Here is a 25,891-nt window from a genome sequence, read left to right as displayed (position 1 = left end):
TAGTGCAGAATTCAGAGCCCAGGTTGCTAACAGGGGAAGATGGTTTGAGCTTATTACACTGATCCTCATCTGACTGCACTTGCTACTAGTTAGTTTCTGGTCCCAATTCAAAGTGCTGGTTTTGACCTATAACGCCTTAAACTGCTCAGGACAACAATACCTCCAGGGCCACCTCTCTCCATATGAACCTACCTGGACCCTGAGATAATCATCTGAGGCCCTTATTTGGGTGCCTCCATGAGAGGCCCAGAGGCTGGCAACACGAAAATGGGACTTTTTTTTTTTTTTAAGTGGATTCCCATTTGTACAATGCTCTCCCCAGGGAGGTTTGGCTGCTGCATTCCTTATGCACCCTTTGGTGCCAGATGAAAACATTCTTCTTTAAATAGGTGATTAACATAAAATTATGAGGGTGGGGGTGTGACATGTTGTGGGGATGCTTTTAAGCAGCTGGATTGGATACCGAGGTCTGGGGTACAGATTTATATCAGGAAACTAAGTGTAATGCTTGGTCTGTTTTGAGTGCATTTATAAGTGGACATAAAGGTGACATCTAACTCTTCAGTGCTGTAAAGATCCAAGCTTTTTATTGGTGCTGATGTAATTAGCATTAAGTGTAAAAAGAAGCACAAAGCTTCAAGTAATATTCATCTCACATATTGAAATGTTTGTATGTGAAGATTAATACTCTAGATGCTATTGATTAATGATTAGCATTTGTACTTTGTGCCAAACCTAAATCTCCATTGTTTGGTGTGAAAATGGTTCATTTTTCTTTAGTTTGTAAATAAAAATAGTTATATTTTAAAATGTTAAAAGTGCCTCACATAAATTTATAGTAATCTTTACAACAACTGCAATAGATAGGCCAATAGGATACTAATATACCGTATTTTCTGCAGTTGTAAACATCCAGTATACCCTTTTCTAAGTAGCTTATATGTAGGTTTAATTACAGTAAGCAGGTTTCACATTTGCTCTAGTTAATTTCACTTTCTGCTTCCTGGCTTACATAAATGTTACAAATGTTAAAAAGTAACTTGTTGAGTTAAATGTGTTATGATTTTGATAAAGGAGCACTTTATACATTAGAAATTGTGAAATCAAATTACTAGAAATATCATAACTAGAGCTAGAAATACCATAACTAGAAACTGGAAGGACCTATCAGGAGTGAACATAGACCACTGGTACCAAAACATATGGGAAACCGCCCTATTAGAAAAGTTAACAAATTCAGCTAGCATGGGGACAAGCTTTGGAGGGTGCCTTCACCCCAGTGTGTTTCCCCTTTATTACAGTAACTTATCCCCTCCAACAGCATACAGATCAATATGGATAACCTGACCCAATAACCTAGCCTGCCTTCCTCACATAAAGAAGCTACACTACAATCAACTAAACACAACCAATCAAGCTCGGGAACCCATAACCTCTCACAATATCAATAAAAATAAATAAATACACAACTAAAGGACCTACCCATGTGATGCTGACACAACCCCCCCCACACACTAAGAATAGGCAATAGAACGAAAAAACAATATCCCCATCTCTCTCCCCCTCTCCTTCCCCCCAACTGTAAGATTATGACAAAAATGTATCTCACCAAACGTAAACAATCAGTGAAAAAGACTATGAATTGAAAGTGGAGATAATGGATGCACCGTTCCCTCTTTACCCGTTTGCTTTGTAACACAAAAAACCCAATAAAAACTAATTAAAAAACAACACTGGATTGTTGAAATATTTTGGGGCAATTAACTGGGAAATTCTTCAGTGCAAACTCCATTGTGAGTGGCATTGTATTCATGAATCTCCTTGTGTGCCCTTAGTAGATTGTGCCATTGCCAGCTTTATATGCCACATTCATTCACACGTTGCTGAAGAAGAAATTATAACCAGTGCTTTTTTCCCCTTGGGGTAAACATTTTGTGAATCTAAGTTTGGCCTCATTGAGGGGCTGTATTTCAATGAGTAGGAAAATGAGAGTACCTCTAAACATTTTTTTAAAGAAAAAAAGCACTGATTATAACCATACTTGGACAAATGTCTTTGGTGCATCTAGAACTGGTAATAATGACAAGACTAAAGTACAATACTAATGATAAGGCTGAAAACTTCATTTTGTTGATAATCTTTCTTGTTCAAAAACAGTATACAGGTATACAGTAATTGATACAAAAGGGGCCAAAACCAAGTACTGAGTACATATGCATGCTTCTACTTTTCAGAGGTCCACTATTGTTCTATTTGCAATCCTTGTTTTGATGATTTCATTCAGTATTCTAATTTTCTGAGATTGTGAATTTGGGGTTTTCATCAGCTGTACGCCACAGTCATCACAATTATGACAAATAAAGGCTTGACATCTCTTGCTGTGCATGTCATGAGTCTCTCTCATATGTTACTTTCATCTTTTAAGTTGAATTCCTGAAATAAATGAACTTCTCCATGATATTCTAATTTTTTTTAGTATCACCTGTATAATGATAAAATGAAACATAAGCCCAAATGATCAGTATTGTAGAAGGTTATGGTTTTACCTAGTGTGTAACTTTCTGCACACTGTCACTCAGTTCTGGACAACTGAGTACTTGAACTTTAAAAGCCCACTGAAAATGTGTGCTTGAACTTTTATGATTAATATGAATAGGTGGAGGATGGTGCTGGATTCTCTGCAGAGCTGTTGACCTGCCTCTGCTTTCTCTCATTTGTTGCAGTCTGAATGGAATAAGATTTTATGCCCTGTCTTTCAACAGGTTTGATGCTTTTGTTAATTACAATAATAAATTAATTAGTAGGTGTTTTGTTGAATAACTAAATTATCTTCTTCACAGTTTTTAAATTCATTGTTAGTTTTGAAAAGGTGATCATATTTGGAGATGCCTGAAATTATGCCCAGGTATCAGTAGAAGATGCTCTGCTGTGTTTCTAGGTTTGTCCCTTGCTAAGAAATATCATCATGGTGAAATTTTAAAAAGATGAGCTGCCACCAATACCGTGGCATTCTTGGTTTTTTGGAATGTTTGACAATAGTCAATTAATATATTTGATTGTTCAGCTGACCTCTCTGTGGTTTTCAATGCCATTGATCATGTTGCTCTTGTGGGTAGGTTCTGGGATGGGGATTAGAGTACTGCATTGCAGCTCTTTTAATTTAATCCATGTGTGGTAGTGAGAGTTCTGAAACAGTGCCTGTACGCAATAATCAACTGGGGTGAGGGACAATAAATAGAGACTCAGTCCATGCAAGATAGATGTACTGTCTGCAGATGGTTTGTCTGCCTTCTTAAGTAATATTCAATATGCTTTGGATGTAGTTGTACTGTCCCTAAAGGAACTGGTTTATATTTTGTGGGTGATCTTAGATCAAGCACTGTTACCTGAGGCCCAAGTGGACTTTATGGCTCAGGGTATCTTTTGTCTACCCACTGTGACCCCTGTCTGGTCGGAAATTGCCTTGCAGTAATGCATTATGCATGAGGCTACCTTTGAGGAAAGCTCCAGAAACTTCAAAATAAGTCAAAATAGGACAGCTAGGTTATTAAATATGTAAATATGATTTTTAATGCCACTGTTTCATCATTTTTACTGCCTTCCAGTCTGTTTCTAGGTACAATTTTAAGTTATGGTGGTTGTTTTTTTATTGTCATGTTTCATACAGAATAGTTATTGATATAAGCATATACAAAATCCAGTAAGAAAAGCATGTGTAACAAATAATAAATAGAAAAAATAAAGGGGGGAGGGGAAAACCAGGAAACAACTGAGAGTGCAATGCCATATACAACTATTACATATAAGAAGAAAAAGGTCAGTCCATATTGTTCCAAATAAAGCCTTTCCACATAATAACCTGTAGAGCCAGGGGGTTTAGTGGGCCATTCAGTTAACATAGGAGAAATATATATATATACCATATTGAATAAAAGTGGTCTATTTTTGAAGAACCAGTACAGACCCTCCATTTGTGTGTCAAATGTTATGACCGTGCAATGTCCCATACTTTCCCTAGTCTCCTCTCGTAAAGGAGGTGAATTGGATTTCCAGTGGGAAACCACTGACATTCTGGCTGTGGCAAGAAGCATAAACACAAGAGATTTATGCATGATGGGTGTGTTGTTTCCACGCTCCAAATATAGGAACACCAGGCTAGGTCTACGGACAGTATCTGATAGGTGGTGGTGGAAATATGTAAAAAAAAATCCAGAGAATCTGAGTCCAGAGAATTTTTGAACTATACAACAACCCAACCACATTATGGATAGATGGAGTCCAATGCCATCTTAACACTGTTTTCAGTGTGGCTTCCTGTAGTCTATAGAAATTATTTTAAGTGGGAGTTTAGGCCACAGTGCTTCCTATACTCGTTCCTCTAGCTCAGGCATGTCCAAAATCCATCTCGGGGGCCTAATCCTGCCCACCGGTCCAACCCTTAAAAAAGGTCAACAACTTTGGTTGGCCCTTTGGTTGGCCCCCACGGCCCTTCACTTCATCAAATCTGGCCCTGTTTGAAAAAAGTTTGGACACCACTACTCTAGCCAAAGACCCAGATCACTCTCCCATAATGACTGTAGCCCCTGAGAAGAGCATGATTCTGTGTTAAGTAGAATGCAACATATATAGGAAGCCATGCCCTTGTTACTTGAGGTTTCTAAGATGAAGTGATTACCCATACCTTTTCCTTTGCGCAGCAAGAATGGAGCAAAAGAGGAGACTTGTGTTAGTTGGAGGTAGTTGGGCAGGGTACCTTTTAGTTATTCCTTTAATGAAGTTGCTGAAATAGGAAGACCATTTAGGCATAATATCTTTGATCCTACAGTTGCAATCAAAATTATTCAACCCCCATTGCAAATCAGGTTTATTATCAAAATTTAAAGACTTTCAGCTGTTTTCAATGAGCAAATCAAACAAAAACAATTGAAAAAGCTCAACTTGTGGGGGCAAGGCCAATTAGGCACGCTGGCTCTGGAAGGACAGGGATACTTGTGTGAGATCTCACAGGAGTGCTAATGGCCCCACGAGATCTTATGAGAGCCTTCCAGAGTAGGTGCTGAGAGCCTTGCCTTCAAGCAAGGTGGAGAACTTAAACGCTCTTTCCACGCTGGGCAACCACAAGTCGACCAGGTAAAAAAACGAGCTTTTAAGCTCTCCAGCCTGCTTTGATTTAACTTGTGCAATTTCAACAAGCCTGCCTTCAACGGCATATGGTTGAAATCAGTCAAGTTAAATGCACCTAAGATGTGATCATACTGTATAACAATGCTAATCATTTTTTTAACTTTACAGAGATTTTCAAATGTTGGCACAATCAACATTTAGGCAATAATTCTTAACAGTATGCAGTTATTCACCCTATCAGAAGTCATGTGAGACCACCACCCTTGCTGAAGCTAAGCAGGTCTGGATCTGGTGACTTCCAAGGAAATAATGTATTTTTCCATCTATAAGACACCCCCATGTATAAGACATGGGGGACTCAGATTTAAGAAAATGGGGGGAGATGAACCAATGTATAAGACGCCCCCTAATTTTTGACATTATTTTTTAGGGGGGAAACCTAGTCTTATACACAGAAAAATACAGTACATGTAGGCTGACTAAAGAAAGATGAGGTGGAAATGAAAAAAGCAAATAAACAAGTTTAAGGAATGCAACATTCAGTTTCAGCACTTACTCAAAATAATGACACTAGCAGCAGAAACCATATGCTCTAATTCAGCTAATTAGACAAGCTATTTCTTTAGTACATTAAACATTTGGATGCCTTTAAAATTCTGTTTTGATAAGCTTTATGAAAGTTAACATTAAGGTGTGCCTTACATTTCTTTAAAAAACCCAAAACCAAACAGTAATGAGTTGCTATTGGCATTCTTTGCAGTATTATTGATTTTCATTGTAAACATTGTGAACCATTTTCTTCAAGCTAATTCCAACAGAACTCTCTTGCACAGTTATTGGCTCTGATAATAGGGACTATGCTAGTCTGTTAATTCTGGTGTTGAAGTATACCGGTAATATAATGCAATATGTGTTAATCATTTCTAAAAAGGACTTGGTTTTTTTTTCTAAACTAAAAAGTCCTTTAAAGGGAAGGTGGTTCAAATCATTGACCATGTGCTTGCTGTTTTCTGTACCATTTTTGGATATGGGCCATTCTGAATTGTACACAATATTCCAAAATACAACTAACTTCACTGTAGTTTTAGATAAAGTTATGATATTGACTGTCTTAATTTTCAATCCCTTTCTTAATCATCCCTAGCATGGCATTTACTCCTATCACTGCCAGTGCATTCTGAGGATGTTTTCATTGCGTTATCCACTGTGATCTCTTTCCAGAGAACTCATATGCTTCATAGAATTACTTCAGTAATGCTCTGTGATTTAGGCAAGTGTTCTCCCCATATTCTGTATTTGAAAACCATATTGCAATCATAGTGGTTTAGCTAAGGCCACCTAGTGAGTTTATGGCTGATGAGATTTGAATCAGGGACTTCTTGACTCACCCTGCTAGCTACTCTATATTATACCAGTTGATCATATAATAACCTTGACAGTGCTGCTGCTTAAACATTTCCTCTTGTCTATTGCTGTGGACTTTGTCAAATGGTTGGGATTATAGCATGGGAATCCATCGTGAAATGTGCAGTGATATACATTTTTCTACTCCTAAGAGCTAGCATTTACTTTTTCATTAGTTTCAATTATCCCTCACACTTTGGAGTTGCACAAAGGAAAATAAATCTAATATAGGAGTAGAGAAATTTGTCAGTGTATAACATATATTCTAAATGGATAGAAATACGCAGTTTCTGAACAGGAGAGGGGGCTTGATCAAAGGTGATTTGGTACTGATAGTACAACCACAACTATTTCAACAGAAAGCACTATGGATTAAGAGGCAGTTGAACATTTTTGTGCAAGATACGCAGGTTCAGTATGCATCAGAATAAGTATCAGTTTGTGGAAACAAAAATAAGTATCAGCATGCTCTAAAGCAGTCTTCCCCAACCTCATGCCCCTCAGATGTTTTGGAGTATTACTATGGGAAAGCTGGCTGGAGCTTATAACCTAAAACAGCTGAATGGCCCCACTATGGGGGAAGCCTGGCCTAAGGCATCTTTTTCAACATTCCCTGCCTAAGGAGCTATTCAACAGCTTGGCTCCACCTGCTGTACTGTGTGAACCTTACAAGAACTACCGGTACTTTGTATTCTGAAATTTAGAATCTTCTGATGTGAGTTTCCAGCTTCGCTCCTTTTTCCTTGTGTAACAATATGTTGTGTGCCAACAGTAAAGCTGTGGGAAGAACTATGATTCATTCAGAGCAAGTAGTCCATGAACCACAGGTCTAAAAATTGGGTGGTCATTACCACCTGGAATACTTAAATAGGCTAGCTTTTTTTTTAAAAAAAGAAAAAGCCCACAACCCTAGTAGATTATTAGCCATGGTAATATTGGTAACTAGTAGTTTTCATTAAGAAAGCTCCATAACAGCTAATGATTTTACTAGGGTCAAAGGCTATCAAAAATAGTACTCAATCTTTAAATGAGGTCATTGATACTTTGTTGATGGATTATAGTATCAACACCATTTAAAGACTAGCATCTTTGGAAAGAGGAGCGCTGACAGATGAAGGGTGGAAAGTATTGTTTACATCAGGATTTCACCACAAATGGTTGATAAGTGTCAGGAGGCCAAACATGGAAAATTTGGGTGGATAATATACAGAAGATGAACTTTGCCTTTTGAACAACTTTAACCATAATGAAAACCCAAAAGACAATGGGTGGTATTCAGTGCTTGTTCTACAGATAGTAAACTAATTGAAGTTAGTGGACAAGACCAAGTTAGATTCATCAATTTCAGCGGGGCTACGCTGAGTAGGAGTAGCATTGGCTTCAACCAGGTTTTGCATACTCCTAAATATTTTTCAGTGATGTTCCCCAAAATAATTTCAACACATTACTGGATCTTCTCTAGTCAAATTGAGTTCTCATGGGTTCTAACTGGGCAAAAAGTATTAAACTTCTATCTAGTCTGTGGACTCTTGCTGTTCCTGACTCTACATGTAACTGGAAAAATCAAGACAACCTTTTAAGCCATAATGACGCAGCAGAGAGTCTAAGCCAGACATGTCCAACATGTCAATCATGATCAACCAGTTGATTGTGGGATGGATTTTGGTTGATCAGATGACCAAGGCCTCATCACCTCCACCCCTGGGCTCTACCATGGCCTCCAGGTGCCCTCAGTGTGTGCTCTGCCTTGGCCAGAGCAACTCCTCAGGTGGCATGGCCAGTCGAGCTGGGCTTGATCACCACTGCTGCAACAAGCTCTCTGGCTGGTGCTGGTGCTGGTGCTCCTTCCTGCTCCAGGCACTGCTGAACAGTTTCAGGTTAAGAACGGACCTCCAGAACAAATTAAGTTCTTAACCTGAGGTACCACTGTATAGCAGTATGATTGAAATACAGTAGTACAGTCGTACCTCGGAAGTCAAATGCCTTGGGAGTTGAACATTTTGGCTCCTGAACGCTGTGAGTGTTCTGGTTTGCAAATGTTATTTGGAACCTGAACGTCTGATGCGGGTTCCCCAGCTTCCGATTGGCTGCAGAATCTTCCTGCAGCTAATCGGAAGCCATGCCTTGGTTTCCAAACATTTTGGAAGTCGAACGTACTTCCAGAACGGATTCCATTCGACTTCTGAGATACGACTGTATATTACTACCACCAAAGTAGTGAATGAAATGCTGAATCACAATTGAGGGCATGTTAAAGAGAGAGTGTGTCATAGGATCCTTTTCTTAAGAGGCAGATAAAATGGATTTTTGTTTGACAGGTAAACAAAACCATTTTGCACATCATGGTGTGAATGAGAGAGTTTCAAGGATATTCAAGACTTTTCTGCACATGTATCCAGCAGCTGTAATATACCGGTAGGCTTCAAGCTATGACTCCTCTTTATACATAAGGGTTTTGCAGTGAAAGATCAAGCTTGCATTAACAGCTGTAATAAAAATGTTGCGATGAATTTTGCTTTAAAATAAAGAAGTCTCATTTAAATGCTTGTGCATAGTGTAAGAGCAGGAGCTCTTTCAAGTGGCAATGTATTCACTGTAAAAAAATGCAAAATATTTTAAGCTATTTGCTCATAGCTATTGAGATTCTAGTTTGCTGAAGACAGATTTTTTTCCTGCAGGAAATGTGCTTTTTTGTCTAAAATGGTTAAATGAAAAGATTAGGGTTGGTTGATTGAGGAATTTATTTAATTGAACCAAGATGTAGCCTTTGCAGTTTTGAAAATAGGAAACTAATCTTAAGCAGTTCGTTTTAGTGGGGCTCTCTAGAACGTATTTCTTCCAGCAGCTGTTTACAGTGCTATTCATAGATCACTGTTGGCATTAATCAGTTGTACTACTGCCATTGCCATAAATCTGTATTTCCAAGCCACATAAGATTTTGTTTCACACTGCTCTGGATTTAAATTTAAAGGGGCAATAAATGTATTGATCTGGTAATCATATCCTTAAACCATTTCTTAGAAAATAGTTCACAAATTTGAAGGACTTGGTGCTCATGGTGGGTTTTTTAAAATTTGTTACATGAGCAGTTCCTGTTCACTTTGAAGTGTTGGATGTCCAAATTCCAGGTAATTCGCTAATTTTTCCATTTCTTCAAAGCCTTTGCAAATATTTAAAATATCCATATCTAACAATATAGTTGCAGACTCCTTCAAAGAGCTTTCATCCCTTTGAATTATAATTGTGTACTGGTCACACAGTTTATATGTTATTTGATTAATAACATGATTGCTTGCATAATGCTGGATACCAGCCTTCTGCAGAAAGTCTTCCATGGTCATGTTTGCTTCTTCCTCAAATTTCAAATCTATGTTAAGAAAGTCTGCCAGATGTGTAATTATCTCTCTCTCTTCGACTAGTTCAGTATATGCAGAACTGGCTGCTGCACATGTATATGTACTATCTGTTTCAATCAAATCAAGTTGTTGATCATTTTGATTATTAGGCTCAAATTGTGTTTGCTTCTTTTCTTCGTAGACAGCAGGTTTAGCATACTGAATATTTTCTGGTTTGTTCTGGTTTGCAATATTATCTCTGTCCATCTGCTCCTGAGATTCTAGTATAAGATGCCACTGTTGATTTCTTTGACTAAGCCATAACCCAGCCATTGCTAGGTCATCTGAATTAGTATCGTAATAATGTTCTCTGTGAGTGACTATCTCCAAACATTTGGCACCAACCGCCAGCAGTTTAGCTTTACTATCTTCTGTTACCCAGTACTTCTGCTGAAGTTGGACTTTTGGGACTGAGGAGAATTCTTGTGTTGCTTCCATGTTCCTGTTGACGAAAAGGTGTACATTAAGGCAACAGCTTGATTTATACAAATTCTGCTTACTATATAAAACAGCCAATAAGAGGGCAGGGAAGAGAATAATTTTAATTCATAGAATCATAGAATTGTAGAGTTGGAAGGGACCCTGAGGGTCATCTAGTCCAACCCTCTGGCATTCATTCTTTATTTATTGGATTTATATCCCATTTTTCAGCTAGAGTCCTCAAATCAGCTAACAACTTTTGTAAAACACACCAAGAACCACATGCTCAAAACACACACACACACACACAGCATGTCAAAGTGCAAGTAGATAAATAGGTACCACTCCCGCAGGAAGGTAAATGGCGTTTCCATGCGCTGCTCTGGTTTGCCAGAAGCAGCTTAGTCATGCTGGCCACATGACCCGGAAGCTGTACGCCAGCTCCCTCGGCTAGTAAAGCGAGATGAGCGCCGCAACCCCAGAGTCGGACACGACTGGACCTAATGGTCAGGGGTCCCTTTACCTTTTATCTAACAAATGGCAGTATAAAAATGAAGTTATGCTTATAAATGTAATTTCTTTCCTCTTAAAATTAATTTTAAGTGCACAACAGAAGGCTGGAATCAAAACAACAGTTCAGTTACATCTATGAAATCAGTGGAGAAAAGTATCCTCAACAGCAACCCCCTATGTCACAAGCAAAAACCCTTTTGAAGCAGAGAATTTGAAAAATAGTGTGTGATATGGAATGGTGGTCTGCTGTTTAAAGGGAAATAAGTTCAGACATTTCACTGCCAATCCTTGCATATGCCAGTAAGTAGTTACTGGATTCCAAATATAGATGATCCTATTATAACATGGACAATAAATGTCTAGTGTTCCCTTTTCTTTCTTAAAATGTATTTTTTACTGAAGCTTTAAAAAAATACACAAACAAGAATACAAAAATATTATGAGGCCCTAGTATATGCACAGCTCTTGTCAATTCTCACATCAAACACATGAATAAACAAAACAAAATCGAAAATTCTTTCTAGTAGCACCTTAGAGACCAACTGAGTTTGTTCCTGGTATGAGCTTTCGTGTGTATGGTATCTGAAGAAGTGTGCATGCACACGAAAGCTCATACCAGGAACAAACTCAGTTGGTCTCTAAGGTGCTACTAGAAAGAATTTTCGATTTTGTTTTGACTATGGCAGACCAACACGGCTACCCACCTGTAACATGAATAAACAAACATGACTATGCTGTCTTGTTTAGTTTTATCATACTTTACCTAGGGAAATGGGGGAGCATCCTAATTCCCCCCCCCCCATTGATATATTCAGGTATGGAAGAAAGTATATAGTCACACAGTCTCCTAAGAATTTGGTGTCAGCACAGCTGTGAAGGGTTTTATGTAATATGTGAATGGCTTAGAGTTGTATCTAAAAATAGGTGCTGATTCCAGAAGCGTGTCTGGCATCCTACCCTGAATATGATGACTTTACCCTGAAATATTATGGTTTTTATCAAGAAGCCTAACACTTTGTGGTAGTTGGTTTAGGTGAATTGTGATCACTAACACTGGATACTAAAAGGGGTTCAGAAAGCCCCTTCATTTAAAGAGTGTGTGAGAGGGATGCAGGGCCACATGAGCAAGCCCCACACACTTGCCACTTGTACTTAGGATCACACAATCTTTCCATGAGAAGGGACTCTTGTTTATGAACGTGCATATGTACAGTTCCTCCATGTGAGGAGGGAATTTTGACCCAGTTCAGATCCCCTTTTGTGTGGAGAATCTTTTCACATGTACCTTGGTTTGTGCAAAGAACTATGAGGCTAGTGCCTCACAATCTCCTCCCAACCTATATGATGAGATGCTTAGACAAAGAATAGAGAAAGGCAGTCCAGAATTTGTCAATATGTTCCATGGCAAACTCCGGAATATTGTTACAGCAGAGCTGTAAAATCATTGGCGATTTAAATGTCTTTATGCACAACCTTTCAGTTGTATGAACCTGAAATCATAGCTCAGAGAATCATCTGAATGCAGCAAGGGTAATCTGCATCGTTAAAAAATATATATGCTAAGTGGTTCAATTAAAAGAATTTAGTGTTCTTTATTGTTTTAGTTTTCATGGTGGTGTCCAGCAATGTTTGCATAGAACAACTATTAATAAATATGGCAACATTTAGAGAAACTGCTTCAAAACTTTCCCAAATCTTCTCTCCTTTAAAGGTGAAGATAGACAGTTTTTCACACACCCTGTACAGAAGTTTCCATTTGTTTTATGCAACTTTATTGTCTTAACTGAATGGCTCATTTTAGCACATATAGTGTTTCTTAATACTTATTTGCAACTGTTCTTAAGTAGTTCCATACACATATCAAAAGCCTACAATACACCAGCCGCCTCCCTGTTTTTATGCTGCTTTAACACTACTTTTGACTAATAGGTGTTGGTTATATGGTTCCCTCCTTTTGTAGCAAATCATACTATACAATCTGAACAGAAACCAGAGTATCAATACAAAATAAAATAAAAAATTCTTTCCAGTAGCACCTTAGAGACCAACTAAGTTAGTTCTTGGTATGAGCTTTCGTGTGCATGTTGGTATCTAAGGTGCTACTGGAAGGAATTTTTTATTTTATTTTGTTTTGACTATGGCAGACCAATACGGCTACCTACCTGTAAACAGAGTATCAATATTTACTTTCATTTGAAATGTTTGAAGTGGCCTACCTTGTCATCTGTCTCAGAATGAAAGGGTATGGAAGAAGTTTAGGAGAGCTCCCCGCCACACCACTGTTTAGTTCAATTTTTTTGAGTTGTAAACCCAAGTTTTCTTGCCAACAATCTGCTTCCTTCAGTGCATGGATCACCCCCACCCTTGATTTATTTTTAGTCACTAGTTGAGGCTACCATAGAAACAGTGCATGTGGCAACAGTTTATAGTTACTGTTTATAGATATATCCTGGTTGACACAGAGGTGCTTTGAAGAACCAGCCCAGTATAGTTGGCTGAAATCAATGTTAGATAGCTAACTGGGTAGACACTCAGAATTTCTTAACATAATGTATGCTAAGCTAGCAAGGATGGAAGGGAGAGAATCAAATCTTGTTAATTGCCTTTTACTGACTGCATTCAAGTATTCCTTATGTAAAAGCCAGAGTTCATTAATGGCATCCTGGTGTCATTTGATTGCAAGGGCAAGAGTGGTCTTTTTTGTGCACCCCTGACAGAACTAATTTAGGCTTGCCAAAGCATTTGGACATGCTCCATGGCATTTTCCCTCCTTTCCCTTTGAACTACCCACCATGGCTGATTCAAGATGCCCAAAGGGGATTTTCTGAGTAGATCCAGAGCAGTGATGTGGACTTTCTAGAAAATATTCATATGCAAATCAGGGTAATTTGCTTTTTGAAAACTTTAAAATGCTCTAGAGAAGGAGTAGGAAACTTTTTTTTACCCCTGGCAGGCTAGATAAAAAAGTGTTCACCCCTCTGAGCCACTTTTGACAGGTAGGTGAATCCATCCATTTGATATCAGGTGAATCTGAGCCTGCCAGAAGGCAGGAGAACTTGTATTTAGCATCTATTCATTATTAGTAATAAGCTTATGAAACTATTTTTTTTCTTGGTGGAAAAATAAAGCACCAGAAAATTTCCTTCTCCATATCACTGGTCTAGCAGGTGATTAACACTTCTTTGCATGAAGGAATGGTGTCTACTAGCTACTGCCCTTAAAGTACTATGTTTGAGTTATTTTCAGACCCTGACCACCTACACCTGGGACTAGAGTGTCCTTTACAGAGGACAGTTTTATATTTGAATAGCTGTCCAGTTACAGCTTGTTTTAAATATAACCATGAGGAGGGAAAGAGCAGGGCTTTTTGAAGTTGCCCGGCAAATGTTAGCACCTGGACAGTAGCATAAGCAGAGATACGGGTCACCTGGTCATAGTCTTGCTCATTATGTTGAGATACAGTGTATTTCTCTTTATATTGCAGTAATTAGTTCTAAATTTGCATCTGTGCATATAAATTAGCATATGTGTCCCCATTTGTTTTTGTGATGCATTTACTCTCTTTTTTGGCAGTGTATACCGGTAAGTGGCTGCCCAGTTAGGACTTCCAAACTGTGGTTTGGCCATGGTCTCTGAAGAAGACAAATTGATTCTGGCAGCTCATTTTAGGGCACATTTTCTTATCTCATATGCAGGTGCAGTTTGAAACCAGAAATATGTGGGAATGTTTGGGAATCCGGGGGAGGATATATTGTCTAAGATGTCCTACCCCAACTTGTCTTTACAAGTTGAACAACATCAGCAGAGCTAACATTCCCCTTTTTAATCACACGCACAGCAGATAGCTTCCTCAGACTCGCTAGAGTCTCTGAAAATATTTTCTTGGTACTTTCCCCATTTAATCCCTCCTAAAATAAGACACTACACAGTTTTATGTAAAGTATAGAATGTTTACTCACAAGTAATCATCTGTTCACATAAAGGTTCCCAGAAGGCAGACTTAAAAGGTTAGAACATAGTGTAAATGTGGTGACTATCTCCTTATGGGAGAAAGTCCCCCCTTTCTTCTCTTGGCCTAGTGCCAAGGCTGCATCTTAGTAATCCTGTTGTTAAGATTGCATCGTGAGAGAGACAAAATATGTATATCAAGAAAGATGCATTAGTGGGTGGTAGGTATAAAAAGGTTGACTACCCCTGATATAGAGAAGTATAGTGTACAGTAAGCAATACATTAGCTTGGGACTTATAGGTGAACGAGAATTGGCAATTACTCACAGGAAGATACATAACCAGTTTACCCAGTAAGCCCATTCATGTTGAAAATCTGCATTTCCACAGTTAGCACAACATGGCTTTTAGGAACTTAGGTGAAGGGAACAAAGTGGGTGATTATTATTTTTAATCCAGCTGTCCATATACAGATGAAATATCCAAATGAACTGGGTGTCAGAAGCATTTTTGAAAGGATCATGTACCAATCACACTATAGATAGTTTGGTTTTCACTGCTGTGTAAGCCAGCCAATTGTCACAATTTATTTGCAAATTGTGGAACTTCTTTATGAAGGATATTTGTGGATATGCTTTATTTTATTTTAATTTTTCCTGTGTGGATTTTGTATTGGTTTGGATTATACGGCTCTGTGGATTATCTCTAAAATATGGATTAATTGGTGGACATTTTGAAGAGGCTGAAGAAGGAGGAAATGGAGATTTTGTTGTTTAAATATTTAAAATTTCCTTTAATTGGATAATAGGAGAGCTTTGCAAGAGGCCGAAGAAAAGAAGAGAAAACGTGGATTTGTATTGTTATTTGTCCTTCTAACTGTATTATAACTTTTCATTTAAGTAAAAGGGTGAACTTGTTGGAATTTTCTGGGATCCTGTAAGAAGCTCGTGTCTGTGTTTGGCTTAAAGAGGTAAAAAAAACAGGAAACAGAAAAGATAAATAATAGAAAAAGTCACAGTGGTAGACGAGGCAAAGGATAGAAAGACAGTGACACAGTGTGGTGGGAAAGACAGTTACAGGTGAATTTTGGTTTTTTTTTATTTTCCTTTTACTGCCTTTTTAGGAAAGGGATGACAGTGCTACTTGCTGGATTTTTATTTTAGGAAACAGGGAATTTGAAAGTATTAAGTCTTCCTTTCCAAACTTTTAATAATTTTATTTGTAACATTATGGGAAATACAGCAAAAAAGATAGAAAGAAAGAAAAGAAGAAGAAGAAGAAGAAGAAGAAGCCACATTCAGGACCAACAACTCTGGGACAGAGAAAAGGGTCCATCCCAGAAGTGGAAGCAAAATCAGATCTGACAGCTATTTTAATAGAAATTAGGAAATAAATAAGGTATTCAGAGGTTAGAAGAGAAAACATAAAAATTCTACAGTGGTAGCAAATCTGACAACAGAAATTAAAGAACTGTCACATAAAACATTAGAATTAGAAAAAACAGTGCAAGAACTAAAGGCCAAAACTTCGAATTTGGAGGAATCCTCCAAAAAAGTTCAGAGATAAAAGAGACAAAGGGAGCAAGAGAGGATGAAAGAAGATATGGAGGCAGTGAAATTATGTCAGGAACAGGCATTAGATGTGAGGGCGGTCCTTGAGTTAAATTAAAATGATTTAATTCTTTGACTAAGAGGCATGCCAGAGGATTCAACGGAAGAAATGTGAAAAAATAACAAAGAATTAGCCAATTTGATATAACTAGAAAAAGAAGAAATTAGTGCTGAAATTGACAAGGTGTTACGTGTAAAATCCAGATTTGCAAAAGCAAAAAAATTGCCAGGAGACTGTTTTGTTATTTTTAATTTGAAGAGAATGCATACAAATACAATTGCATTACCAAAAGAATCTCCAGATGACAGACAATTTTAACTTGATATTTGAAGAGAAAAAACCCCATAGGACAGAGAATTTAAATTTTCTTGGAGTGTGAATAATTCAACAAGCCGAACTGATCCTTTATGGACATGTATATTAAAGTAAGGAAGTTAGAAATTCTACCACAGACATTGTCTGACCACAACTCTATAATAGTGGAATTAAGAGCCGGGAAAAGTTTCCTGATGAGATGGAGATTAAATGAATTTTTTTTTAATAATCAAGAGATATTTGAAAAAGGGGCAAAAACTTCAAAGGACTATTTGGAAACTAAACCAAGAGATTTTTTTTTCTTGTTTCCTCCTCTAAAAACGAGCTGCACCCTATGGTCTGGTGCACCCTATGGAGCAAAAAATACGGTAAGATGTAACCAAGATATTAAAGGAATAAGGGTGAGACAAAGAGAATACAAGCGTTGGCAGATGATTTGCTTATATCTGTAGAAGAACCAATAGAGTCAATCCTGAAGGTGCTAGAAGAGATTTAAAAAATGAAGAAAGGTGGAGAATTTAGAGTTTAAAAATCTACCAGGAATGTTAACAACATGGATACAATGAATAAGGAATTCAAAAAGGATAAGAAACAGGAGTTTGGAGGACAAGTATCTCAACTAGAGAGAGACCTGTTAGATCGTAATGGTAAAGTGATGTCTAAAATGTATAAGATGCTATTGGAATGGCAGACAAAAGACTTAACAAGTGAAATCCTCAGTGATATAGTGGGCAAAAGATATTGGGCACAACATAGAAATGGAGGCATGGGAACAACTGTAGAATATGGATATAAAATGTACAGCATGTTATACTGTATTTTTCGCTCCATAGGGTGCACTGGACCATAGGGCGCACCTCGTTTTTAGAGGAGGAAAAAAGGAAAAAAAATATTTTTTTCTGGTTTTCCTCCTCTAAAAGCCCTGTTTTTTTTAGGATCAACTCAAATTTATGCAGCTATTTTTGCAAAGGGAAAAGCCCTGTTTTTTATGATCAGCTCAAAGTTTTGCAGCTTTTTTGCAAAGGGGAAAGCCCTGTTTTTTTGAGGATCAGCTCAGATTTGTGCAGCTTTTTTGCAAAGGGGGAAAAGCAAAACATCTTTTGCAAAGGGGGAAAAACAAAGAGGAAAAGCCCCTTTTAATGGGGTTCAACTCACATTTCTACAGCTTCTTAAGGAAAGGCAGCAGTTTCTACAGTTTCCAGACAGATAATCTAATCAGCCAGTCACATGTCGCTGGGGAAACAAACAACCTCCCTCTGCAGCACATTCAACAATGGCGGCCTAGGCAAGGGGGCGGGGTTGAATGGGAGCCGGGGACTCTTATCTCTCTCTAGATCTCTTGCTGATCAGCTGCTGAGCGGGGTCCTTTCAACATCCCTTTTCTCTTTGTAAAAAAAGAAGCATGATCCTCTTTTGGCCCCTGGGCAATTCGGCTCCAGGAACCACTATTTGCTCCATAAGAAGCACAGATATTTCCCCCTTACTTTTTAGGAGGAAAAAAGTGCATCTCATGGAGCGAAAAATACGGTATGTTACAGCATGTTTTATATGTTATATCAAAAGGTTATATAGATGATACCTAACGCCTAGTAGACTGGCAAAAATGTACAAATCAAAATCAAATAAGCATTGGAAATGTAAAGAGAAATAAGGTACCTTTTTATATGTAGTGGTCTTGTAATAAGGCTAAAGCTTAATGGGAAATGATATATAATGAACTGAAAAAGATGTTTAAGATAACATTTGTAAAGAAGAAGAAGAAGAAGAAGAAGAAGAAGAAGAAGAAGAAGAAGAAGCAGCTTTTCTTCTGGGAATTATGGGATCAGAGTTACCTAAACAATTTAGAAACTTGTTTATGTATGCAACTACGGCTGCAAGAATGATAATTGCCCCAAAATGGAAAGAAGTCCTGATGAGAGAGAAACGGCTACATAAATTAATGGACTATGTAGAAATGGTGAAACTTATCAGAAGAATAAGACATCAAACAAACTTTTTAGTAAGAAGTGGAAATTGTTTATTGAATATTTACAAACAAATTAAGACATTAGCAGAATTATTGTAACAACTTGCAGTTTCTAAAACATGTATGAAACAGATAAAGAAAATAATAAATAGAGTTAATTGGGATATGCAGGGGGGAGGAATAGAGAGTAAATTTAAGGAACCGCAGAAAGAGGGGGAGGGAAGTCGAGGTTTGATGTGTAAAGATTAATTTTGTTGAAATGTTTGTTATATATGACAATCATAAATAAAAAAGTATAAAAGATGTATAGTGAAGGGACCAGACAAACCTACCTGGGGAGAGCATTCAGCTAATGGGGAGCCACTGCATAAAAGGCTTATTCTGGTGTTGCCACCCTCCGGACCTCCTGTGGGGGAGGCACATGAAGAAGGGCCTCAGATAATGATGGCAGATTCCAGGTTGGTTCATATGGGGAGAGGTGGTTGTTGACATATTGAGGCTTTAAGGGTCAAAGCCAGCACTTTGAACTGGGCCTGGAAGCTAATTGGCAGTCAGTGCAGTCAGGCCAGGATTGGTGTCATATGCTCAAACCATCATGCCTCTGTGATGGTTTCTGCACCAGCTGGTTTTCAGTCCATCTTCAAAAGCAGCCCCACATATAATGTGTTGCAGTAATCCAACCTAGACGTTACCACAGCATAGACAACAGAAGTTGGGCTATCCCTGTCCAGATAGTCAGCAGCCGAAGCTGATGGAAGGCAGTCTGTGCCACCAAGACCACCTGAGCCTCAAGCAACAGCAAAGGATCCAGGAGTACTCCCAAGCTACATAACCCCTCCTTCAGAGGAAGTGTAGCACCATCAAGAACAAGCAACCTCCCACCCATCCAGTCTAGGGAGCCACTCACTAACAGTGCATCAGTCTTCTTTGGATTAAGCTTCAGTTTCTTGGCTTTCATCCAATCCATTACCAAGGCAAGACAACGGTCTAGCACATCCACTGCCTTATCTGCAGATGTAAAGGAGAAGTAGAGCTGTGCGTCATCAGCATATTACTGACAATGTACTCCATAACTTGGGATTACCTACTCAGCGGTTTCATGTAGATGTTAAATAGCACAGGGGATAAAATTGAGCCCTGAGGAACTCGCACATTAAAGGCAGCATCAGATAAAAAGGTTTTACTCTGAACAGTTTGATTTAATTATATTCCATACTTGCCTAATGGGATACATAAGTCACAAGTTGGTTGACTGTTGAACAAATAGGAAGGTTTCGTCTTGTCCAAGAAAACCGTATGGTCTAAGCCTAGTCTATTTATATATCCATTTTCCACAGATACATTTCTGCCCAAAGTGGTTTACATAAAATAAAGCATAAATATAAAATAGTATTATTGCCATTATATATAATATTTATTATTATTATTATTTTCCCTTTCCAGAAATGTCCATTCTGAAAGATGTGCTGCAAGACTTCATTTGTGTTTGACTATTGGTACTTAAAACTGGAAAGGAAAACACATAATGGGTAAGTTAATCTGCTTTCATTTTATCACTGAAGAGGAAACTTATTTGTAGAAGAGTGGCAGCATAGTACAGAGGCATTTTTAGAATGTCATATTGAACTAAAGCTATTGAGGCTTGAAAAATGTTTGCAGGATGAGAATCTGAATAATGTATGAGATTTGAACATAGCAAACATAGGGAAATGCATGTTTTTATGTTCTGTTAGTTTCTAACAAAAGGCTTTTCATGGTTGGTACATTGGAAGTATCAAATGAGGAACTTTCAGAATCTATTGGAAGTCAACTTGCTACCTTATATGAATTGCTTCCCATGAAACATACTGAACTGATGTAACAATAAAAGAATTTTAAAACCATTTCAAGTCCACTATAAATAAAGACTGGGATAAAAACTTATTCTAAAAGGGCTTGTTGGGAAAGGATGGTGTTCAATTGGCACTGAAAAGACAATAGAGACAGAACCTGTCTGATAGTAATGGGAGGGAGTTCCAAAGAGTAGGTGCTGTCACACTAAAGGCCCAATTCCTATATAGTCCAGAACATAACTCCTCATGAGAGCTAAGGTCTCCTGGGCTCTAGTGACCGAATGGATCCCACAGCCCCCTTAGACTTTGAATTTTATACACAAAAAGGAAAACAGTACAAATGTTGACTTTGTTCCCCAGATATCCTTCTTGTAGATCAATGGACTGCTGTCCTAGGGAAAGGGTTTCCTGATGTTTCCCCCAATCACAAACTTGAAGCCAACAGAGAATTAGTAAAATTGATTGTGCAGGCATTGAAATTGGAGACCAATGCTAGGCACTCCTATATTTTTGTTGAACCATGAATGGGTGCTGTTACTATTGGTCTCAGAACTCATTCAGTGTAGTGTGGATTATGCTACCATTGGTTTTCCAAATACTGAGTTCCAGCATTTCTATCTTTTATTCACTAGATGGCACTGTTGAATGAGATAAGATTTTAGGATTCTGTTTTGGTAGTTCACGGCAAGTCTAGTTTTTAAAAATGTGACAAATGTATGAAGAACCAGTTGTTTGTCAGGGCCATCCAATTTAAATGTAAACTATAATTGTTTTGATTTGAAAATTCTTTTTGAAAGCTTTAGGATTTCTGATACTGCTTTTGTATAGAGAGCTATGAAATTTTCAATAACATATACAGTGAGGGGGAAAAGTATTTGATCCCCTGCTAAATTTGCCCGTTTGCCCTCTGACAAAGAAATGACCAGTCCATAATTTTAATGGTAGGTTTATTGTAGCTGTGAGAGAGAGAATAACAACAGGAAAACCCCCAGAAAACAAAAGTCAGAGATTGATGTGCATTACTATGAGTGAAATAAGTATTTGATCCCTTTGCAAACCCTTGGTGGCAAAACCCTTGTTGGCAATTACTTGGTGGCAAAACCCTTGTTGGCAATTACAGAGGTCAGACGTTTCTTGTAGGTGGCCACCAGGTTTGCACACATCTCAGGAGATATTTTGTCCCACTCCTATTTGCAGATCCTCTCCAAGTCAGTAAGATTTTGAGGCTGATGTGTAGCTACTGGAACCTTCAGCTCCCTCCACAGATTTTCGATGGGATTAAGGTCTGGAGACTGGCTAGGCCACTTCAGGACCTTAATGTGCTTCTTCTTAAGCCACTCCTTTGTTTCCTTGGCCATGTGTTTTGGGTCATTTTCATGTTGGAATACCCATCTTCGACCCATTTTCAATGCCCTGGCTGAGGGAAGGAGGTGCTCACGCAAGATTTGACGATACATCGTCCTGTCCATCGTCCCTTCGATGTGGTGAAGGTGTCCTGTCCCCTTAGCAGAAGAAACACCCCCAAAGCATAATATGTCCCCCTCCATGTCTGACAGTTGGAAAGGTGTTCTTGGGGTTGTAGGCAGCATTCCTCCTCCTCCAAACATGGCAAGTTGAGTTGATGCCAAAGAGCTCAATTTTGGTCTCATCTGACCACAACACTTCCACCCAGTTCTCCTCTGGGTCATTCAGATGTGCATTGGCAAACTGCAGACGGGCCTGTACATGTGCTGTCTTGAGCAAGGGGACTTGCAGGCTCTGAAAGATCTCAGTCCTTCACGGCGTAGTGTGTTACCAACTGTTTTCATGGTGACTATGGTCCCAGCTGCCCTGAGATCATTGACAAGTCCCCCCCCCCCCCCCCGTGTAGTTCTGGGCTGCTTCATCACCGTTCTCCTGATCATTGCAACTCCATGAGATGAGATCTTGCATGGAGCCCCAGACCGAGGGAGGTTGACAGTTATTTTGTGTTTCTTCCATTTGTGAAATATTGCACCAACTGTTGTCACCTTCTCACCAAGCTTCTTGGCAATAGTCTTATAGTCCAGTCCAGCTTTGTGCAGGTCTACAATCTTGTCCCTGACATCCTTGGACAGCTCTTTGGTCTTGGTCATGGAATCTACTTTGGAATCTGCTGGATTGATTGCTCCTGTCTATAGGTGTCTTTTGTACAGGTACTGTAACGAGCTGGGATTACAGGTAAGACCTCTCCCTTACAGTAGGTGCTTTTAATCTCAGCTCATTACATACAGTTAAGATACCAGGTAGCCAGGTAGCTGGTTGATAAGGGATCAAATACTTATTTCACTTATTATAATGTACATCAATCTCTGACTTTTGTCTTCTGGGTTTCTGGGGGTTTTCCTGTTGCTATTCTGTCTCTCACAGCTGCAATAAACCTACCATTATTTCTTCGTCATCTCTTTATCAGAGGGCAAATGGGCAAATTTAGCAGGGAATCAAATACTTCCCCCCCTCACTGTAAATGTGTAGAAGAATGAGTAGCCTTCTGTTGAAAAATGTGTGTCATTAGGCACTACATTGGAAATATATTCTACCATATATTAAAATACATTTTCATAACCATGAGACCTTATATTCTTGTTGCTCAACAACCAATTATATATCAACAACAATATACCATATTTACTTGATTGTATTGCACACCTTTTTTTGGCCAAATTTACGTCACAGAAATTAGGGTGTGCATTAGATTTGATGGTGCATTTACATTCGCCATCAAATACATTTTTGGTTTAAAGGTTTTGAAAATTGAGGTGCACATTAAATTTGATGGCACATTATATTTGAGTAAATACAGTATAACCTACAGTATTTTTCCATTTAACAATCCAATTGAGAATAAATAAAGTCACCATATCAAAACAATGCTATCTATCTAAGAGTGTCTCTTAATACAATATGTACATTTTTTCCTTTTTTCCAGTTTTTAAGAACAGTACTGTACTGAAGAATAAACAGCAGCTCACTTTATTTACTTATCAGTGGCCAGATGCACATCACTGGTCTTCTCAAGTGAGAGCAATGTCGCTCTAAGGATGTACAGAGAAATTTAAACCATATGCCTTTACAGCATAAAGATATGTTTTAAAACAAATATAAATTACAATTGCTATAATACAATATTGCACATGGCAATCTCAAAATATGTAATTTCTTCCTATGTATATCTGATCAGCATTGACCATATTTTAAAAAAATCGACATCAGAAAACACTGAGCAAGAATAAATAGACATTTTGAACTGTCAGTTCCACATTGAGGCAAGTGTTCAGAACACGACAGATCCTAGCAAAAATGTTATTAAGCAGTATCCTCCTGAAATATTCCCATAGATACAGAAGCAGAGTATTACTGTTATTTGCATTATTTTTCAAAGTGTTCAGAACGCGGCAGATCCTAGCAAAAATGTTATCAAGCAGTATCCTCCTGAAATACTCCCATAGATACAGAAGCAGAGTATTACTGTTATTTGCATTATTTTTCAAAGTGTTCAGAACGCGGCAGATCCTAGCAAAAATGTTATCAAGCAGTATCCTCCTTAATGTATCCAGTGAAATATTCCCATAGATACAGAAGCAGACTATTACTGTTATTCGTATTATTTTTCAAAATGCACCCAAATCAGAGTTTGTTTTACATTTTGAAAAATGAATGTGAAGCAAGGACCGAAGGTATTCAGGAGATTTGGAGTAAAGTAATTCCTCTCTCACCTAAGCATTTGAGAGTCATCGTAAATATCTAAAATATCTTAAACAACAATTCCAAAATGGATAATATTAAAGCATACATAATGTCATTAAGCTGGCAACTAAACAAAAACCAAGGTGTGAAGCTAACATACACCTTTATCATAAAATGATAAATAAATACTGAAAATATAATATGTTTGGGTTTTGTTCATTGAACTCAGGATCTTCAATACTTTATGGCAGGGTTGGTCTCCCTTCCTCAGCCTTTGGTATGGTGGGAGGGGACACTCCAGGCTGCTCTCTCTGTACCAGCAGCCAGACACTCACTATAGGTGAGCTGGGTGCGTGGTTGGGGAGCGAACCTGAGGGAGAACTTCTCCTTAGTCTACTCCCTAGCTTTGAAAGCTGATAGAGACGATATAGCTGAGAGGCCATTTTAACTCCTTATAACTAAGGTAAAGATAAAGGTACCATTGACCTTTAGGTCCAGTCGCAGAGGACTCTGGGGTTGCATGCTCATCTCGCTCTATAGGCTGAGGGAGCCAGCGTTTGTCTGCAGACAGCTTCCGGGTCATGTGGCCAGCATGACTAAACTGCTTCTGGCGAAGCAGAGCAGGGCATGGAAATGCCGTTTACCTTTCCGCCGGAGCGGCACCTATTTATCTACTTTCATTTGATGTGCTTTTGAACTGTTAGGTTGGCAGGAGCTGGGACCGAACAACGGGAGCTCATCCCATTGCGGGGATTTGAACCGCCAACATTCTGATTGGCAAGCCCTAGGCTCTGTGGTTTAGACCACAGCACCACCCGTGTCCCTCCTTATAACTCGTAATTAAGTCATAGATTTGCTTGTAGACAGGGACCAGAGAGGACAGAAGAGTCCATTTTAAAGTTGTGATTTTTAGTGAAGTATATAAGTATTTAGGGATATCTGCTATATGTTAAAACATGTTAGAGACTGGAAAGTGTAATGCAAAAGGGCAGTAGAAAACAGAATAAACCAGGTATTTGGTCTGTGCAAACCCATTGTAGTGAACAGAAGTTGCGGTCTCTTCAATGGGGTATGCACAGTAGACATTCATAGTAGATTGCACTCCAGGAGATACCATATTTTTCTGCTCCAAAAGATGCACCTAACCATAAGGCGCACCTAGTTTTTAGAGGAGAACAAGAAAAAACCATATTCTGTTGTTGTTTTTTAAAGAATTTATTGGTTTTTCCACAATACAAAACAATCCAACACCATCACCAACATTGACCCAACACTTACCCACCAGAACTAAAACTAAACAAATACAGACATACCAACGATTCTTCTTCTTAGTTAAATACAAAAAAAAAAATTCTTGTTCGAATCATTACAGTTGACTTCCCCTGCCTTCTCTCCTTCGGCTCCAAATCCAAATTTTACTTTAATAACTTCATATTCTAAAAATTAAATTCATTTAAAAGTTCGAAAAAGTTCAAACTAGACATTCTTCTTAAAATCTTATTTTTTAGTTTACAATATTATTCTACTTCTTAACTTAACTAAAATCAGGTCATATTATAACTTCATAATAATTTATCACAAAACTCCATATCTTAACATATTATTCTTAAATCAAATCATAACAAGCATCTTCTTTCACTTAAACTGCTGCTAATAGA

The 25,891-nt window shown here is 38.3% G+C and overlaps 2 protein-coding genes across 9 annotated transcripts in view; one reads left to right on the top strand and one right to left on the bottom strand.

Moving 5' to 3' along the window:
- The window catches only part of RALGPS1 (Ral GEF with PH domain and SH3 binding motif 1), a 208,677-nt gene that overhangs the window by 5,800 nt on the left and 176,986 nt on the right, over positions 1–25,891 (top strand). For all 8 annotated transcript variants that reach the window (XR_004425850.1, XM_033138378.1, XM_033138381.1 and 5 more), the window contains exon 2: positions 20,140–20,225. The gene's annotated coding sequence lies outside the window, so the exon portion shown is untranslated. The remainder of the gene's footprint in view (positions 1–20,139; positions 20,226–25,891) is intronic.
- On the bottom strand, positions 9,603–13,178 carry LOC117040513. Its single transcript, XM_033138386.1, has 2 exons — positions 13,073–13,178; positions 9,603–10,365 (listed from the first exon to the last, which is right to left on the bottom strand). Exons 1-2 carry the CDS (start codon positions 13,078–13,080, stop codon positions 9,606–9,608), a joined length of 768 nt encoding a protein of 255 aa, XP_032994277.1. The 5' UTR covers positions 13,081–13,178; the 3' UTR covers positions 9,603–9,605.

The sequence above is a fragment of the Lacerta agilis genome, chromosome Z (assembly GCF_009819535.1).
Source record: "Lacerta agilis isolate rLacAgi1 chromosome Z, rLacAgi1.pri, whole genome shotgun sequence".
NCBI lineage: Eukaryota > Metazoa > Chordata > Lepidosauria > Squamata > Lacertidae > Lacerta > Lacerta agilis.
The sequence above is the reverse complement of the archived record's forward strand: the minus strand, read 5'-3'. Positions and strand labels throughout refer to the sequence as shown.